The following is a 19,841-nucleotide window of genomic DNA, read 5'->3' as shown; positions in this document are numbered from 1 at the left end:
GTACAGCGAGCAGAGAACATAGTTAGCTCAGAAAGCAAAGAACAAGTACCGTATTTTTCGGACTATAAGTCGCAGTTTTTTCATAGTTTAGCCGGGGGTGCGACTTATACTCAGGAGCGACTTATGTGTGAAATGATTAACACATTACCGTAAAATATCAAATAATATTATTTAGCTCATTCACGTAAGAGACTAGACGTATAAGATTTCATGGGATTTAGCGATTAGGAGTGACAGATTGTTTGGTAAACGTATAGCATGTTCTATATGTTATAGTTATTTCAATGACTCTTACCATAATATGTTACGTTAACATACCAGGCACGTTCTCAGTTGGTTATTTATGCCTCATATAAGGTACACTTATTCAGCCTGTTGTTCACTATTCTTTATTTATTTTAAATTGCCTTTCAAATGTCTATTCTTGGTGTTGGCTTTTATCAAATACATTTCCCCAAAAAATGCGACTTATACTCCAGTACGACTTATATATGTTTTTTTCCTTCTTTATTATGCATTTTTGGCCGGTGCGACTTATACTCCGGAGCGACTTATACTCCGAAAAATACGGTATATACATTTGATTAATTACAATCCGGGGAGGTGGGATGTGGTGGGGGGAGGGTGTTCTTTTAGTGCGGTTTTGAAGGAGGATATAGATGCACTTTCTTTACACCTGTTGGGAGTGCATTCCATATTGATGTGGCATAGAAGGAGAATGAGTTAAGACCTTTGTTAGATCGGAATCTGGGTTTAACGTGGTTTGTGGAGCTCCCCCTGGTGTTGTGGTTATGGCGGTCATTTACGTTAAGGAAGTAGTTTGACATGTACTTCGGTATCAGGGAGGTGTAGCGAATTTTATAGACTAGGCTCAGTGCAAGTTGTTTTACTCTTACTCTGGTAACCTAATTAATTACTATGGTAATCTAAGTCACAGCAGCTCAGACGAGGCACCAAGCAGTGTGGGTGGGGAGCGTTTCCACAGAGTGTTTCCAGAGCGGCCAGCCTGAAATGCGGGTGTCAGGGCCAGACGAGGAAGGAGATTTTTACAACAAAGTTTTAAAGCTTAGTGATGTATCAGATCGTAGGTGGGGTTTTTTTTTTCACCCTTCGCGTTCATATTTCGCTGTGTTAGTTGCAATTTTGTTGTGTTTCGCCTGATTGCAAAATATGTCGATCGAGAGTCGGTGTGACGTGGAGCCGATGCTGGAGTGACATGTTGTCATCACCAGGATGGCCGAGTGGTTAAGGCGTTGGACTTAAGATCCAATGGACACTAGTCCTCGTGGGTTCGAACCCCACTCCTGGTATTTTTTAGGTTATTTCAACTATAGTTACTAGGGCTGGGAATCTTTGGGTGTCCCACGATTCGATTCAAAATCGATTCTTGGGGTCACGATTCGATTCAGAATCGATTTTTTTTTTTTTTCAATTCAACACGATTCTCGATTCAAAAACGATTTAAAAAAAAAAAAAAAAAATTAATTTTTTTTTTAATGAAAATAATTCACAACAATACCATAATAATGCAATACAATTTCAAAACAAAACCCGACCAAGCAACATTCAGAATAGCAATAAACAGAGCAATTGAGGACACACAAACATGACACGGAACAATCTAAAAGTAGTGAAACAAAAATGAATATTATCAACAACAGTATCAATATTAGTAACAATTTCAACATAGCAGTGATTAAAAATCCCTCATTGATATTATCATTACAAACATTAATAAAAAAATAAATAAAAAAAAAAGAACAATAGTGTCACAGTGGCTTACACTTGCATCGCATCTCATAAACTAAATGTCTAATGATAATGTCAATGAGGGATTTTTAATCACTGCTATGTTGAAATTGTAACCAATATTGATACTGTTGTTGATAATATTCATTTTTGTTTCACTACTTTTGGTTTGCTCTGTGTCGTGTTTGTGTCTCCTCTCAATTGCTCTGTTTATTGCAGTTCTGAGTGTTGCTGGGTCGGGTTTGGTTTTGGAATTGGATTGCATCGTTATGGTATTGCTGTGTATTGTTTTGTTGGATTGATTAATTAAAAAAAATAAAAAATATATAAAATAAAAAAAATCGATTTTTTAAAAATGAGAATCGATTCTGAATCGCACAACGTGAGAATCGCGGTTCTAATTCGAATTGATTTTTTCCCACACCCCTAATAGTTACTATAAAATATTGTCAATATTCAGTGTTTTATCGTTCATAGTTAACATCGTAAATCCCACATTCTTTATTTTCATGTACATTCTGGGTCTCTCATTCAGTAAAAAATGTTTTAATTCCATTTAGTCCTTTTAGGCGGTCTGTCATAACGTTTTTAGCATTCAATCAGACATTATTGTGAGGTTTTGTATTAGTGTTACTAAAAATAGATATACCGGCCCCCAGACACATTTTTTTCTTTAAATTTGGCCCCCCGAGTCAAAATAATTGCCCGGGCCTGCTCTAAATGACAGTCAGTTATTGAAGTGAAATAGTTAGCTGTACTTTTTGCGTTTCAATTTTGTGAACTGAATTTTTTTTATATCAAATTATGCTGACAATTTCATTTTTTTTAATTGTGCGCAAAATTTGTTAAAATAGTGTTTTAAAATACAGTGTGTAAAAATGGATTTTGGTAAAATACAGTGTTTTAAAATCAGTGTATAAAAATTCTGTGTAAAATATTCAGTGCAGAACTATTTGTTGACTCTCCTCCAGTAAATTAAAAGACTGAAGCAATCGATCCTGTGTCAGAATCAGACAATGAGGTGTCAAGTTTGCAGTCACATGACACAGGTGTCGCAAAGGGGCAGGTAAGGCAGCACTACATCAGGCCATGTAGTCCGCGACCGGTACTTTTTAGAGGCGGTATAGTACCGAATATGATTCATTAGTATCGCGGTACTATACTAATACCGGTATACCGTACAACCCTACCCACCTACAAAAGAAAAATTTGGAAGTGCACTGTGCACATGACAAAATCTGATACAGGTCGCATATGGGCACAAAAAATCGGAATTGACCTGCAGTGTGAATCTCCTGAGTCTGACTTTGATGAGCGTAAACATTCATGTCTTTTAGGGAATCGACCAGTTCGGGCCTCCAATGATCATCCACTTCAGAGCTCAGTATTACGTGGAGAACGGCAGGTTGATCAGGTAAGCTGCGGCTTTCCCCGCCCGTCCACACAACAGCCATCTGACGTAGTGCCTACACTGCAAAAAGTCAGTGTTCAAAAACAAGAAGAAAAAATGCAAAAATGAGGGTTGTTTTATTCGAACTAAACAAAATTATCTGCCAATAGAACAAGAAAATTCGGCTTGTCAAGACTTTCCAAAACAAGCAAAATTAGCTAACCTCAATGAACCCAAAAATACCTTAAAATAAGTATTTTCTCACTAATAACAAGTGCACTTTTCTTGGTAGAAAAAAAAGAGACCTCTTTGCTCAATATGTTGAAAAATATTCTTAAATTAAGTAAATGCTAGTGCCATTATCTTGATATAATGAAATGCGCTCGGCATTGCATTTCTTGAAACCAGCAAACTTATACTAAAACTAATTTATTGTACTTAATGGAAATTCAACAAGGCAACTGCTTGTTACTCTCGGGGTCTACTAGCCGCTCAGGCAAATCATATGGTCTAAAGATGCATTTTTCCATCGATAACATGACATCATCGCGCCAAGTGCGTGCTCTTTCAGTCAATTAGTGCGCATATATACAGCCCGGCCCCCGACCAAATTTTTTTTAATTGTAATTTTGAAGAATTTATCTGAATGTGCATGAACTATTTCTGTTCAAAATAGTTTGAAATGTCACATGTTAAATGTTTAAATATTAACTGTCAGTTTGCTGTCCTGTGCCAACTGTACTATATGAGTACCTATTTTCTATTGTTTCATTGAAAATAAAACATCAAAGTCCATTTGGCTGTCATCTGTTTTAATTATGAGACACATTTGTGTCAAAATCATGATTTTTTTTTTTTCATGCTTGAAATAAGAAATTATTACTTTGAAAAAACAGTTTTATACTTGTGAGCAATGTTCCCTCTAATGTTTCATGTGTGTGAGCAAACGCACAAACTCCCTGAGCATTCAGTGGAGCACATGTGAGCAACTTCAGACGTGCACACTGTGGCCACACCAATCAATCAATCAATGTTTATTTATATAGCCCTAAATCACAAAAGTCTCAAAACACCAGCGTCACACCTGTCCCAAACCTGACATCATAACAATTTAAATGTTTTATTAAAATAATTTTCTGATATAACTGATTTTGCCGGAGGGGTTAGTGCATCTGCCTCACAATACGAAGGTCCTGGGTTTGATCCTGCGCTCGGGATCTTTCTGTGTGGAGTTTGCATGTTCTCCCCGTGACTGTGTGGGTTCCCTCCGGGTACTCCGGCTTCCTCCCACCTCCAAAGACATGCACCTGGGGATAGGTTGATTGGCAACACTAAATGGTCCCTAGTGTGTGATTGTGAGCGTGGTCTGTCTATCTGTGTTGGCCCTGTGATGAGGTGGTGACTTGTCCAGGGTGTACCCCACCTTCCGCACGAATGCAGCTGAGATAGACTCCAGCATCCCCGCGACCCCAAACAGGACAAGCGGTAGAAAATTGATGGATGGATGGATGGAAGGGATTTTGCCCTCTTACAATGACAATAACAAAAAAACATGTTTTTCATGACCTATGTGCTAGTATTGTATGTCTGGCTGTGGGTCCTGCCTTTAAAAGAAACGTTACCCCTTTCAGACATTACATTTAGTTCCTGTAACTTTCTGTCTGTAAAATAAAATTTTTTATTAGCATTTATGAAATCTAGTGACAATATTTCATGAATAATATCCTTAGATCAGGGCTCACCAACCTTTTTGAAACCAAGAGCTACTTTTTGGGTACTGATTAATGCGAAGGGCTACCAGTTTGATACACACTTAAATAAATTGCCAGAAATAGCCAATTGGCTCAATTTACCTTTAACTCTATGTTATTATTAATAATTAATTATATTTACACTTAATTGAACGGTTTGAAAGAGGAGAAAACACGAAAAAAATGACAATTACATTTTGAAACATAGTTTATCTTCAATTTCGACTCTTTAAAATTCAAAATTGAACCAAAAAAAGAAGAGAAAAACTAGGTAATTCGAATCTTTTTGAAAAATTTAAAAAAATAATTTATGGAACATCATTAGTAATTTAATTTTAGAATTTTGATGACATGTTTTAAATAGGTTAAAATCCAATCTGCACTTTGTTAGAATATATAACAAATTGGACCAAGCTATGTTTCTAACAAAGACAAATCATTATTTCTTCTAGATTTTCCAGAACAAAAATTTTAAAAGAAATTCAAAAGACTTTGAAATAAGATTTAAATTTGATTCTACAGATTTTCTAGATTTGCCAGAATAATTTTTTTGAATTTTAATCATAATAAGTTTGAAGAAATATTTCACAGATATTCTTCGTCGAAAAAACAGAAGCTAAAATGAAGAATTAAATTAAAATGTATTTATTATTCTTTACAATAAATAAAAAATTTTTACTTGAACATTGATTTAAATCGTCAGGAAAGAAGAGGAAGGAATTTAAAAGGTAAAAAGGTATAGGTGTTTAAAAATCTTAAAATAATTTTTAAGGTTGTATTTTTTCTCTAAAATTGTCTTTCTGAAAGTTATAAGAAGCAAAGTAAAAAAAATAATGAATTAATTTAAACAAGTGAAGACCAAGTCTTTAAAATATTTTTTTGGATATTCAAATTCTATTTGAGTTTTGTCTCTCTTAGAATTAAAAATGTCAGGCAAAGCGAGACCAGCTTGCCAGTAAATAAATAACATTTAAAAAATAGAGGCAGCTCACTGGTAAGTGCTGCTATTTGAGCTATTTTTAGAACAGGCCAGCGGGCTACTCATCTGGTCCTTACGGGCTACCTGGTGCCCGCGGGCACCGCGTTGGTGACCCCTGCCTTAGATTAACATTCTTAATAAATGGCAGTAAAATAAGCACACATCTGATTGTGGAGTCAGAGTGTTACAACCTGGCATTTACACATTGTGTGGCGCTGGGGTTGTCCGACTTTTTGTGTGGCCTTAAACGCAGCACTGGCTAAGTGCCATGAGTGCGTGTGTTGGTGCAGGTGAGACAGAGCGAGCGGCTTCTGTTGAAACGACGGATGACAACGTTGGTTTAAGCCTGGTTTGTATGGCAGAAAATTACCAGTTTTTAGAGATAAAAGTTTTTTTTACTCATGTTTTTGGTGTGGTTACAAACAGTTTTACTCAATAAAGTCATTGATGGAATTCCTGTCGGTAAAGTGTCTCGACAGACGATATTTGAACTGTGTTGACAAAGATTGTTTTATTCATTGGGGCCACTCTTGTTGTCACCTGTCACTCACAGAGTTGCATTGCAAAATCATACAGAATACATTGTAATGTGTTTATTTTGTTTAAAGTTCAGATGGGATTTTTGATTTTCTGCACGGCATTCATTTGTGAGCAGTGCGCAATTGCGCAGGCGCGCACCTTAGAGGGAACGTTGCTTGTGAGTGTTGATGACACAGCTTTGCAACAGTCGATATTCTGGTTTCAAGCATGTTTTACTCAATATAGGTCATCAAATCTCAGCAACAAGCTGTAATATCTTACTGAGATAATTTAGGACCAAAACCCTTAAAACAAGTAAAACACTCTAACATAAAATCTGCTTAGTGAGAAGAATTATCTTATCAGACAGAAAATAAGCAAATATCACCCTTATTTGAGATATTTAATCTGACTTAGATTTCAGTTTTTGCAGTTATACTTTGTACTTGCAGCGACCGGGCGGCCCGGTACTACTACTACTGGCACTTGAGGAAACAGGTGCTGCTCTCTCAGTGCATCCAGCGGGAGGAGGCCTACTTCCTCCTAGCAGCCTTTGCGCTGCAGGCCGACCTGGGCAACTTCAAACGGAATAAGCACTTTGGCAAATACTTTGAACCTGAAACCTACTTCCCGCCCTGGGTGAGTACTATAACCGGTATCGGATGTTGGCCCGACCCCCTCCTCCTCCTCCTCCTCCTCCTGTTTAGTACGTATGCAGCTGATCAATCCTACTGTGTGACCACATTAGAGAACAAGGAGAAGAAGTGGGGCAGCAGGTTTATTCTTGTCGCTAACGTGGCACACACTTATTTTTCCCCGATTCTTGGCTCATGAAACCACACCCGCCTGATTGCTCCTCACTTCCTGCCATTTTCCCCTTTTCCTCCTTATCACATCTCACAACAGGAAAGCACGCAGAAAAACAAAGCTCAACACAGATTTACCAGAAGCGCTCTCACCCACTTCCTCTCTCTCATTGGGCTTTCGTTACCCTCACAGCGCTGCCAAGGCTGCATAAAAAAAACCTGTTATGCTCCTCTCAGGCAAACCTGATGTTTTTTTCCCCCCTTTTCTCTTCTGCGGCAGGTGATAGCCAAGCGCGGCCGTGACTACATCCTGAGACACATCCCGAACATGCACAAAGACCAGTTTGCCCTCACGGCCTCAGAGGCGCACCTCAAGTACATCAAGGAGTGTGCGCAGCTTGATGATGTCACCGTCCACTACTACAGACTCTACAAGGTGAGATGACATCACACATTGTTTTACAGCCAAAACCTCAATTTACAAACGTAACTGGTTCTTGACAGGGGTTCGTAAATCGAATAGTTTGTATAGTGAAGCAAACAATGTCAATATAAATGATGGGTTGCAGCCTCGACAAAAGTCCATATTTTAGTAAATGTTTGTACACACCCTTATCTGTTTCTCAGGCAGCGGTACACAGTTGTTATGCACTTTTCCACCACTTGTGGCAGTATAGACAATATCAAACAAAGAGAAGAAGTTTGGAGCTAAAGTCATAGAAAAGTCTCTTAAGCGCAAAAATGACAAAATCGGTGAAGCTATATTTTCATTTGCACTTTAGTTTTATTGACAGTTTACTTAGAAAACATGTCATGATCATTATTATTTATTATTAATTTAGTTTGAATGTATTTCTTTAAGCACAACATAGTTTGTAAATTGTGATAAATGATTGTAATACATTTTAATAAATATGTAAATTTATTTTTTATCAGTTTTTAGTAGAGATGTCCGATAATATCGGCCTGCCGATATTATCGGCCGATATATGCGTTAAAATGTAATATCGGAAATTATCGGTATCGTTTTTTTTATTATCGGTATCGTTTTTTTGTTGTTTTTGTTTTTGTTTTTGTTTTGTTTTTTTAAAAATTAAATCAACATAAAAAACACAAGATACACTTACAATTAGTGCACCAACCCAAAAAACCTCCCTCCCCCATTTACACTCATTCACACAAAAGGGTTGTTTCTTTCTATTATTAATATTCTGGTTCCTACATTATATATCAATATATATCAATAGAGTCTGCAAGGGATACAGTCCGTAAGCACACATGATTGTGCGTGCTGCTGGTCCACTAATAGTACTAACCTTTAACAGTTAATTTTACTAATTTTCATTCATTACTAGTTTCTATGTAACTGTTTTTATATTGTTGTACTTTCTTTTTTATTCAAGAAAATGTTTTTAATTTATTTATCTTATTTTACTAATTTTTTAAAAAAGTACCTTATCTTCACCATACCTGGTTGTCCAAATTAGGCATAATAATGTGTTAATTCCACGACTGCATATATCGGTTGATATCGGTATCGGTTGATATCGGTATCGGTAATTAAAGAGTTGGACAAAATCGGAATATCGGATATCGGCAAAAAGCCATTATCGGACATCCCTAGTTTTTAGTCTTTTTAAATATGTTTATTTAGGAAACAAACACATTTTGTGTTATATATTTTGTTAGAATTTATTTATTTTTACACTGTGTATGTATTTACATCACTGTTTATAATCCCATCTTTTGCAGTATATTTGATTAGTATTTATTTTTGTAATCAGCCTAACCTAAGCCTTGATAATAATCTTTGAGATTAACACTATAATAGTTTAAAACACATAAAGTGCACTTTTGTGCATGATGTCACACAAGATATTTCAATAACTGTCAAATAAAAATGAGCTGCATCATAGGAAGTCAAATAGTGTATGTCCTTCGCTATGTGGTAGGTTCCTACGGACGTTATCGCCTTCTGTTGTTGAGTATTTTTTCCACAAGCACAAAAATGAATGGAGCGTCCATACACATGGTTTCCACACAGAGGCTTATTTGGTCCAACTGACAATCACCAGGATGGCCGAGTGGTTAAGGCGTTGGACTTAAGATCCGATGGACAATAGTCCTCGTGGGTTCAAACCCCACTCCTGGTATTTTTACCAGCTTGTATTTCTACTTATCCAGGTTAACCTTATATTTGTTTGTTAACAGTGATTTTCTGCCAGCTTTCCCTCATGTGTTTATCAAATGCAACTGTGTTTGGCTAGTATTTACCAAGTACACTATAGTGGAACTTTAATTGACCTACTTATTTGTTTTTTTAACAGGGTTCGTAAATTTAAAAATTCGAATTGTAAAGCAAAATTCACCATAGAAAACCATGCAAATATGAATGATGAGTTTCAGCCATGACAAAAGTCCATATTTCAGTAAAGGTTTGGAGACTTTGAACACAATATAGAGTGCTATACAGTACTGTATATCAAACAAACATAATAAAAAGGTGATGAATGGACTTTTTCTTTATTAACAAGCCCAAACAACAACAACACAAGCTTCTGTCCTCTGTATGCGCTGCTCTGCCAACACGTGCACACACACAGAAGTCCCTTTGGCGCCTTCACAAACTATCAGAAATCAAATTTTTTTTAAATAACTAACAGCCTTTAACTAACTTTAACAAAAAATATTGCTACAATAATGAATATTTTAAAAAGTAAAATCCACTTACAGTAAAATAATATCGCCAAAGGTTCTCTCGTGAGCTGCTCCTTTAGGTCACAACAGGAGAGAAAAAGACAGATAGAGAGAAGTGAGGGTGTGGCATAATATGTGTGTGTGTGCTTTGGAAGAGACGCCGCTGAACGAGAGGTAGTCTTTTCCTCCGCTGTGAAATAAGTCCGCTTTGGTATATTTTTCCAGCAAAGTCCGGGCTCATCACAATTAAAGACTTGCTTAGGTACTCGCCCAGCTTCATCAATATGCATAAGCACAAAAATAAATCAATAGAGCATCCATACACATGGTTTGCACACAGAGGCTTATTTGGTCTACGCAACAATCACCAGGATGGCCGAGTGGTTAAGGCGTTGGACTTAAGATCCAATGGACAATAGTCCTCGTGGGTTCAAACCCCACTCCTGGTATTTTTACCAGCTTGTATTTCTACTTATCCAGGTTAACCATATATTTGTTTGTTAACATTGATTTTCTGCCAGCCTTCCCTCATGTGTTTATCAAATGCAACTGTGTTTGGCTAGCATTTACCAAGTACACTATAGTGGAACTTTAATTGACAAACTTATTTGTTTTTTTAACAGGGTTCGTAATTTAAAATTTAGAATTGTAAAGCAAAATTCACCATATAAAACAGTATAAATATGAATAATGAGTTCCAGCCATGGCAAATGTCCAAATTTCAGTAAAGGTTTGGACACTTTGAACACAATGTAAAGTGCTATACAGTACTGTATATCAAACAAATAATAAAGAGGTGATGAATGAACTTTATCAGTAAAAAAAAAAAAAGAATGAATAAATCGTCCATACATATTGCAGGGTGCGTATTAGAAAAACCAGGATGGCCGAGTGGTTAAGGCGTTGGACTTAAGATCCAATGGACAATAGTCCTCGTGGGTTCAAACCCCACTCCTGGTATTTTTACCAGCTTGTATTTCTACTTATCCAGGTTAACCTTATATTTGTTTGTTAACATTGATTTTCTGCCAGCCTTCCCTCGTGTGTTTATCAAATGCAACTGTGTTTGGCTAGTATTTACCAAGTACACTATAGTGGAACTTTAATTGACCTACTTAGTTGGTTTTTGAACAAGGTTCGTAACTTGAAAAGTTTGAATTGTAAAGCAAAATTCACCATAAGAAACAATGTAAATTTGAATAATGAGTTCCAGCCACGGTAAATGTCCAAATTTCAGTAAAGGTTTGCACACTTTGAACACAATATAGAGTGCTATACAGTACTGTATATCAAACAAATAATAAAGAGGTGATGAATGAACTTTTTCTTTATAAACAAAAATGTATGAATAAATCATCCATACATATGGTGTGGTGCATTACACCAACACCAGGATGGCCGAGTGGTTAAGGCGTTGGACTTAAGATCCAATGGACAATAGTCCTCGTGGGTTCAAACCCCACTCCTGGTATTTTTACCAGCTTGTATTTCTACTTATCCAGGTTAACCTTATATTTGTTTGTTAACATTGATTTTCTGCCAGCCTTCCCTCATGTGTTTATCAAATGCAACTGTGTTTGGCTAGTATTTACCAAGTACACTATAGTGGAACTTTAATTGACCTACTTAGTTGGTTTTTGAACAAGGTTCGTAACTTGAAAAGTTTGAATTGTAAAGCAAAATTCACCATAAGAAACAATGTAAATTAGAATAATGAGTTCCAGCCACGGTAAATGTCCAAATTTCAGTAAAGGTTTGCACACTTTGAACACAATATAGAGTGCTATACAGTACTATATATCAAACAAATAATAAAGAGGTGATGAATGAACTTTTTCTTTATAAACAAAAATGTATGAATAAATCATCCATACATATGGTGTGGTGCATTACACCAACACCAGGATGGCCGAGTGGTTAAGGCGTTGGACTTAAGATCCAATGGACAATAGTCCTCGTGGGTTCAAACCCCACTCCTGGTATTTTTACCAGCTTGTATTTCTACTTATCCAGGTTAACCTTATATTTGTTTGTTAACAGTGATTTTCTGCCAGCCTTCCCTCATGTGTTTATCAAATGCAACTGTGTTTGGCTAGTATTTACCAAGTACACTATAGTGGAACTTTAATTGACCTACTTAGTTGTTTTTTTAACAGGGTTCGTAAATTTAAAAATTCGAATTGTAAAGCAAAATTCACCATAGAAAACTGTGCAAATATGAATAATGAGTTCCAGCCATGACAAAAGTCCATATTTCAGTAAAGGTTTGGAGACTTTGAACACAATATAGAGTGCTATACAGTACTGTATATCAAACAAACATAATAAAGAGGTGATGAATGGACTTTTTCTTTATTAACAAGCCCAAACAACAACAACACAAGCTTCTGTCCTCTGTATGTGCTGCTCTGCCAACACGTGCACACACACAGAAGTCCCTTTGGCGCCTTCACAAACTATCAGAAATAAAAAAAAATGTAAATAACTAACAGCCTTTAACTAACTTTAACAAAAATATTGCTACAATAATGAATATTTTAAAAAGTAAAATCCACTTACATTAAAATAATATCGCCAAAGGTTCTCTCGTGAGCTGCTCCTTTAGGTCACAACAGGAGAGAAAAAGACAGATAAAGAGAAGTGAGGGAGTGGCATAATATGTGTGTGTGTGTGCTTTGGAAGAGACGCCGCTGAACGAGAGGTAGTCTTTTCCTCCGCTGTGAAATAAGTCCGCTTTGGCATATTTTTCCAGCAAAGTCCGGGCTCATCACAATTAAAGACTTGCTTAGGTACTCGCCCAGCTTCATCAATATGCATAAGCACAAAAATAAATCAATAGAGCATCCATACACATGGTTTGCACACAGAGGCTTATTTGGTCTGTGTGACAATCACCAGTATGGCCGAGTGGTTAAGGCGTTGGACTTAAGATCCAATGGACAATAGTCCTCGTGGGTTCAAACTCCACTCCTGGTATTTTTACCAGCTTGTATTTCCACTTATCCAGGTTAACTTTATATTTGTTTGTTAACAGTGATTTTCTGCCAGCCTTCCCTCATGTGTTTATCGAACGCAACTGTGTTTGGCTAGTATTTACCAAGTACACTATAGTGGAACTTTAATTGACATACTTATTTGTTTTTTTAACAGGGTTCGTAATTTAAAATTTAGAATTGTAAAGCAAAATTCACCATAGAAAACAGTATAAATATGAATAATGAGTTCCAGCCATGGCAAATGTCCAAATTTCAGTAAAGGTTTGGACACTTTGAACACAATGTAAAGTGCTATACAGTACTGTATATCAAACAAATAATAAAGAGGTGATGAATGAACTTTATCAGTAAAAAAAAAAAAAGAATGAATAAATCGTCCATACATATTGCGTGGTTAATCTTAGAAAAACCAGGATGGCCGAGTGGTTAAGGCGTTGGACTTAAGATCCAATGGACAATAGTCCTCGTGGGTTCAAACCCCACTCCTGGTATTTTTACCAGCTTGTATTTCTACTTATCCAGGTTAACTTTATATTTGTTTGTTAACATTGATTTTCTGCCAGCCTTCCCTCGTGTGTTTATCAAATGCAACTGTGTTTGGCTAGTATTTACCAAGTACACTATAGTGGAACTTTAATTGACCTACTTATTTGTTTTTTTAACAGGGTTCGTAATTTAAAATTTAGAATTGTAAAGCAAAATTCACCATATAAAACAGTAAAAATATGAATAATGAGTTCCAGCCATGGCAAATGTCCAAATTTCAGTAAAGGTTTGGACACTTTGAACACAACATAGAGTGCTATACAGTACTATATATCAAACAAATAATAAAGAGGTATTGAATGAACTTTTTCAGTATTAAAAAAAAAAGAATGAATAAATCGTCCATACATATTGCGTGGTGCTTGTTAGAAAAACCAGGATGGCCGAGTGGTTAAGGCGTTGGACTTAAGATCCAATGGACAATAGTCCTCGTGGGTTCAAACCCCACTCCTGGTATTTTTACCAGCTTGTATTTCTACTTATCCAGGTTAACTTTATATTTGTTTGTTAACAGTGATTTTCTGCCAGCCTTCCCTCATGTGTTTATTAAATGCAACTGTGTTTGGCTAGTATTTACCAAGTACACTATAGTGGAACTTTAATTGACATACTTATTTGTTTTTTTAACAGGGTTCGTAATTTAAAATTTAGAATTGTAAAGCAAAATTCACCATAGAAAACAGTATAAATATGAATAATGAGTTCCAGCCATGGCAAATGTCCAAATTTCAGTAAAGGTTTGGACACTTTGAACACAATGTAAAGTGCTATACAGTACTGTATATCAAACAAATAATAAAGAGGTGATGAATGAACTTTATCAGTAAAAAAAAAAAAAGAATGAATAAATCGTCCATACATATTGCGTGGTTCATCTTAGAAAAACCAGGATGGCCGAGTGGTTAAGGCGTTGGACTTAAGATCCAATGGACAATAGTCCTCGTGGGTTCAAACCCCACTCCTGGTATTTTTACCAGCTTGTATTTCTACTTATCCAGGTTAACCTTATATTTGTTTGTTAACATTGATTTTCTGCCAGCCTTCCCTCGTGTGTTTATCAAATGCAACTGTGTTTGGCTAGTATTTACCAAGTACACTATAGTGGAACTTTAATTGACCTACTTATTTGTTTTTTTAACAGGGTTCGTAATTTAAAATTTAGAATTGTAAAGCAAAATTCACCATAGAAAACAGTATAAATATGAATAATGAGTTCCAGCCATGGCAAATGTCCAAATTTCAGTAAAGGTTTGGACACTTTGAACACAACATAGAGTGCTATACAGTACTGTATATCAAACAAACAACCTATTAGAAATCACAATTTTTAAAAATAACTAACAGCCTTTAACTAACTTTAACAACAATATTGCTACAATAATGAATATTTTAAAAAGTAAATCCACTTACAGTAAAATAACATTGCTAAAGGTTCTCTCGTGAGCTGCTCCTTTAGGTCACAACAGGAGAGAAAAAGACAGATAGAGAGAAGTGAGGGGGTGGTATGGTATGTGTGTGTGTGTGTGTGTGTGCTTTGGAAGAGCACTATAGTGGAACTTTAATTTACCTACTTAGTTGGTTTTTGAACAAGGTTTGTAACTTGAAATGTTTGAATTGTAAAGCAAAATTCACCATAAAAAACAATGTAAATATGAATAATGAGTTCCAGCCATGGCAAAAGTCCATATTTCAGTAAAGGTTTGCACACTTTGAACACAATATAGAGTGCTATACAGTACTGTATATTAAACAAATAATAAAGAGGTGATGAATGAACTTTTTCTTTATAAAAAAAAAATGTATGAATAAATCATCCATACATATGGTGTGGTGCATTATACCAACACCAGGATGGCCGAGTGGTTAAGGCGTTGGACTTAAGATCCAATGGACAATAGTCCTCGTGGGTTCAAACCCCACTCCTGGTATTTTTACCAGCTTGTATTTCTACTTATCCAGGTTAACTTTATATTTGTTTGTTAACAGTGATTTTCTGACAGCCTTCCCTCATGTGTTTATCAAATGCAACTGTGTTTGGCTAGTATTTACCAAGTACACTATAGTGGAACTTTAATTGACCTACTTAGTTGGTTTTTGAACAAGGTTCGTAACTTGAACGTTTGAATTGTAAAGCAAAATTCACCATAAGAAACAATGTAAATTAGAATAATGAGTTCCAGCCACGGCAAAAGTCCAAATTTCAGTAAAGGTTTGCACACTTTGAACACAATATAAAGTGCTGTACAGTACTGTATATCAAACAAATAATAAAGAGGTGGTGAATGACCTTTTTCTTTATTAAAAAAAAAAAGAATGAATAAATCGTCTATACATATGGTTTGGTGCCTCTAAAGACCACCAGGATGGCCGAGTGGTTAAGGCGTTGGACTTAAGATCCAATGGACAATAGTCCTCGTGGGTTCGAACCCCACTCCTGGTATTTCCGTTGTCTTTTATTTCTGCATATCCAGGATAAGTTTATATTTTAGGGCTGCGAATCTTTCGGTGTCCCACGATTCGATTCAATATCGATTCTTGGGGTCACGATTCGATTATAAATCGATTTTTTCGATTCAACGCGATTCTCGATTCAAAAACGATATTTTTCCGATTCAAAACAATTCTCTATTCATTCAATACATAGATTTCAGCAGGATCTACCCCAGTCTGCTGACATGCAAGCAGAGTAGTAGATTTTTGTAAAAAGCTTCTATAATTGTAAAGGACAATGTTTTATCAACTGATTGCAATAATGTAAATTTGTTTTAACTATTAAATGAACCAAAAATATGACTTATTTTATCTTTGTGAAAATATTGGACACAGTGTGTTGTCAAGCTTATGAGATGCGATGCAAGCGTAAGCCACTGTGACACTATTGTTCTTTTTTTTTTTTTTTTTTTTTTTTATAAATGCAGTGTTGCCCACACATTCATTTATTTGTGGCGGCCCGCCACGAAAGAATTACATCCGCCACACGCCACAAATTAAAAAATAAAAATAAAAAATTTAAAATTTAAAAAAAATTTTTTAATTTTTTTTATTTTTTTATTTTTTTGTCCTCTCCAGCTTCTCAGGCAAATCATATAGTTGATGTAGATGCCCATATCGGCTGTTCAGATTTACTTTACAAAAGAGAAGTGTAGGATACTTCTCTTGTTGCCTTATTTGTATTTGACCACTACTGTTTTCTGTTTATTTGTTACTGGCTGTGGCAGGACACCTCTGCCTCTGTTTCACTTTATGTTGCTGGTAAATAATATGGTTGTAGTAGTAGGCTAAAGTTAAATTATTTAGTATGCACTAATTAAAGGGGCAGAGCTTCGAGACATTTTAGCTTATATATTTTATAAGATATATTTTTTGTAAGAACCACAATTAATAAATATATTTCAGTGAATAACTTATTGTTCAAATCTGTATATAAATATATACATAAAGTGTTGTAATTATATTGTAAAATGGATGGATGGATGGATGGATGGATGGACGTTTAAAACAAAACTGTTATTATTAATTAGTAAGTATACATTTTTTGAGCCTTTTTAGAGAAAATCCAATCATTGTAGTAAATTATGTAAATTACTCGATGATGTCATGGTGACCACGCCCCCACCGCCACAGGTATCTTGGCAGTTTATGGGAAACACTGAAATGTCTAATGATAATGTCAATGAGGGATTTTTAATCACTGCTATGTTGAAATTGTAACTAATATTGATACTGTTGTTGATAATATCCATTTTTGTTTCACTACTTTTGGTTTGTTCTGTGTCGTGTTCGTGTCTCCTCTCAATTGCTCTGTTTATTGCAGTTCTGAGTGTTGCTGGGTCGGGTTTGGTTTTGGAATTGGATTGCATTGTTATGGTATTGCTGTGTATTGTTTTGTTGGATTGTTTAATAAAAATAAAAAAAATTGATTTTTAAAAAATGAGAATCTATACTGAATCGTACAACGTGAGAATGGCGATTTGAATTTGAATCGATTTTTTCCCACACCCTTAATTTCTACCATCTGGGTTCAAACCCCACTCCTGGTATTTTTACCAGCTTGTATTTTTGCTTATCCAGGTTACCTTTTATTTGTTTGTTAACAGTGATTTTCTGCCAGCCTTCCCTCATGTGTTTATCAAATGCAACTGTGTTTGGCTAGTATTTACCAAGTACACTATAGTGGAACTTTAATTGACCTACTTAGTTGTGTTTTTTAACAGGGTTCGTAAATTGAAAAGTTTGAATTGTAAAGCAAAATTCACCATAGAAAACTGTGTAAATATGAATAATGAGTTCCAGCCATGGCAAAAGTCCAAATTTCAGTAAAGGTCTGCACACTTTGAACACAATATAAAGTGCTATACAGTACTGTATATCAAACAAATAATAAAGAGGTGATGAATGACCTTTTTCTTTATTAAAAAAAAAAGAATGAATAAATTGTCCATACATATGGTATATGACACGTACAATCACCAGGATGGCCGAGTGGTTAAGGCGTTGGACTTAAGATCCAATGGACAATAGTCCTCGTGGGTTCGAACCCCACTCCTGGTATTTCTACCATCTTATATTTCTGCATATCCAGGATAAGTTTATATTTGTCCTTTAACAGTGAATTTTTTTCTCAACTCTAAAATCCAGCGTTTGAGCGCCTCTTCTCCCAAGAGTGGAGCTAATAAATGAGGAAGATGACAGACATTTATCATGTTTGGTGCTCATAAACATTTATTACGGTTGCAACATCATTTAAAGTCCCTTTTTCCTAACGATGGCCCTTTTAAGTCCTGAATCTCCTGCTCATCTGCACTTATTTCCTTTTAGGACAAGAAGGAAGTGGAAGCGTCTCTTACTTTGGGACTGACTTTACGTGGGATTCAAATATTCCAGGTACAATTTATAATAAAGTAAACACACGTTTTTTTTTCTTCATGAATCGTCTTCACATGAAGTATTAACATTTAATCCCAAAGCCAGGCAGTCCGCGACCTTTTGATCTTTTTTTTTGCGTGTTTGCAGAACATCGGCTCAGTGAGGCAGCTTTTGTACGACTTTCCGTGGACCAACGTGGGAAAACTAGTTTTTGTGGTGAGTCACACTCAAATTACACACATTATGCACATGACACATGTTACAGTTGCTTTTGTAAAAAAAAACAACATCCTAAGCTTCTATGACTTCATGGAGAGTTTTTGTGTGGGAAGGGGATGCTGAGCTTAAGACCTGCAACTCCTCTGGAACTAATCAAGGATTTAGAAAGACTGCACACAAGCACACACATTCACATATACACACACATGCACACACACATGCACACACACACACACACACACGTACACACTTGTAGGTTTACAAAGAAATACAACACTATATGGACAAAAGAATTGAGACTAGGGCTGCAACGATTAATCAAATAAATTGAATAATTTGATTTAAAAAGCTTCAATTTATATTCGGTTCCTTTGATCAATTGTTAAATGAGTGTAAGTTATAAAAAAAATTATCAAATTGAGAGCTCATAAAAGAGGGTGAAACAAGTTGAATAAACGGTGAAAGATAGTAAAAGAAGATAAATGGAAGGTAATCAAAGTGAATAAAGGTAAAAGAAAGTAGAAAAAAAGTCAAATAATTTGAAAAAAGGTAAAGGGAAGGTAAAGTAATGTAAACAGAATAAAAAAAAAGCTAACATCAGGACTATAGATTATAAAACGGTAAATAAAAGGTAAAAGAAGATACATACAAGGTAACTAGAAGGTAAAAGTAGTAAATAAAAGGTAAAAGAAAGTAAATAAAAGATAAAAGAAGGAATATAGAAGGTCAACTAATTTAAATAAAAGGTAAAAGAAAGTACATAAAAGATAAAAGAAGGAATATAGAAGGTAAACTAATTTAAATAGAAGGTACAAGATAACTAAAAAAGTAAACTAAGTTAAACAGAAGGTAAAATAAGATAAATAAAAGGTAGATAAATAAAAGGTAAAAGAAGGAAAATTAAAGGTAAAAGAAGAAACATAAGGTAAATAGAAGGTAAAAGACAAGTTGAATAGAAGGTAAAATAAGTTAAATAAAAGGTAAATACAAGGTAAAAGAAAGTAAATAAAAGATAAAAGAAGGAATATAGAAGGTAAACTAATTTAAATAGAAGGTACAAGATAACTAAAAAAAGTAAACCAAGTTAAACAGAAGGTAAAATAAGATCAATAAAAGGTAGATAAATAAAAGGTAAAAGAAGGAAAATAAAAGGTAAAAGAAGAAACATAAGGTAAATAGAAGGTAAAAGACAAGTTGAATAGAAGGTAAAATAAACAGGTTAAGAAGGTTAAATAAAAGGTAAACGCAAGGTAAAAAAAGTAAATAAAAGATAAAAGAAGGAATATAGAAGGTAAACCAAGTTAAATAGAAGGGAAAATAAGG

At 35.2% G+C, this 19,841-nt stretch overlaps 1 protein-coding gene and 13 non-coding genes across 17 annotated transcripts in view; all 14 read left to right on the top strand.

Moving 5' to 3' along the window:
- frmd6 (FERM domain containing 6) overlaps positions 1-19,841 on the top strand; it is a 105,993-nt gene that overhangs the window by 71,838 nt on the left and 14,314 nt on the right. For all 4 annotated transcript variants that reach the window (XM_062041180.1, XM_062041178.1, XM_062041179.1 and 1 more), the window contains exons 5-9: positions 3,087-3,163; positions 6,841-7,027; positions 7,475-7,630; positions 18,252-18,317; positions 18,447-18,515. In XM_062041180.1, the coding sequence (XP_061897164.1) occupies positions 3,087-3,163; positions 6,841-7,027; positions 7,475-7,630; positions 18,252-18,317; positions 18,447-18,515 (555 nt within the window). The remainder of the gene's footprint in view (positions 1-3,086; positions 3,164-6,840; positions 7,028-7,474; positions 7,631-18,251; positions 18,318-18,446; positions 18,516-19,841) is intronic.
- Positions 1,228-1,310, top strand: trnal-uaa (transfer RNA leucine (anticodon UAA)). Its single transcript has one exon. It is a non-coding gene; the product is annotated as a tRNA-Leu (tRNA).
- trnal-uaa (transfer RNA leucine (anticodon UAA)) lies at positions 9,265-9,347 on the top strand. The gene has a single exon. It is a non-coding gene; the product is annotated as a tRNA-Leu (tRNA).
- On the top strand, positions 10,258-10,340 carry trnal-uaa (transfer RNA leucine (anticodon UAA)). The gene has a single exon. It is a non-coding gene; the product is annotated as a tRNA-Leu (tRNA).
- Positions 10,769-10,851, top strand: trnal-uaa (transfer RNA leucine (anticodon UAA)). Its single transcript has one exon. It is a non-coding gene; the product is annotated as a tRNA-Leu (tRNA).
- trnal-uaa (transfer RNA leucine (anticodon UAA)) lies at positions 11,280-11,362 on the top strand. Its single transcript has one exon. It is a non-coding gene; the product is annotated as a tRNA-Leu (tRNA).
- Positions 11,791-11,873, top strand: trnal-uaa (transfer RNA leucine (anticodon UAA)). The gene has a single exon. It is a non-coding gene; the product is annotated as a tRNA-Leu (tRNA).
- trnal-uaa (transfer RNA leucine (anticodon UAA)) lies at positions 12,785-12,867 on the top strand. The gene has a single exon. It is a non-coding gene; the product is annotated as a tRNA-Leu (tRNA).
- On the top strand, positions 13,296-13,378 carry trnal-uaa (transfer RNA leucine (anticodon UAA)). The gene has a single exon. It is a non-coding gene; the product is annotated as a tRNA-Leu (tRNA).
- On the top strand, positions 13,807-13,889 carry trnal-uaa (transfer RNA leucine (anticodon UAA)). The gene has a single exon. It is a non-coding gene; the product is annotated as a tRNA-Leu (tRNA).
- Positions 14,318-14,400, top strand: trnal-uaa (transfer RNA leucine (anticodon UAA)). The gene has a single exon. It is a non-coding gene; the product is annotated as a tRNA-Leu (tRNA).
- On the top strand, positions 15,279-15,361 carry trnal-uaa (transfer RNA leucine (anticodon UAA)). The gene has a single exon. It is a non-coding gene; the product is annotated as a tRNA-Leu (tRNA).
- trnal-uaa (transfer RNA leucine (anticodon UAA)) lies at positions 15,791-15,873 on the top strand. Its single transcript has one exon. It is a non-coding gene; the product is annotated as a tRNA-Leu (tRNA).
- Positions 17,902-17,984, top strand: trnal-uaa (transfer RNA leucine (anticodon UAA)). Its single transcript has one exon. It is a non-coding gene; the product is annotated as a tRNA-Leu (tRNA).

The sequence above is a fragment of the Entelurus aequoreus genome, linkage group LG03, assembly GCF_033978785.1.
Source record: "Entelurus aequoreus isolate RoL-2023_Sb linkage group LG03, RoL_Eaeq_v1.1, whole genome shotgun sequence".
Lineage (NCBI taxonomy): Eukaryota > Metazoa > Chordata > Actinopteri > Syngnathiformes > Syngnathidae > Entelurus > Entelurus aequoreus.
This window is presented reverse-complemented; position numbering and strand designations above follow the sequence as displayed.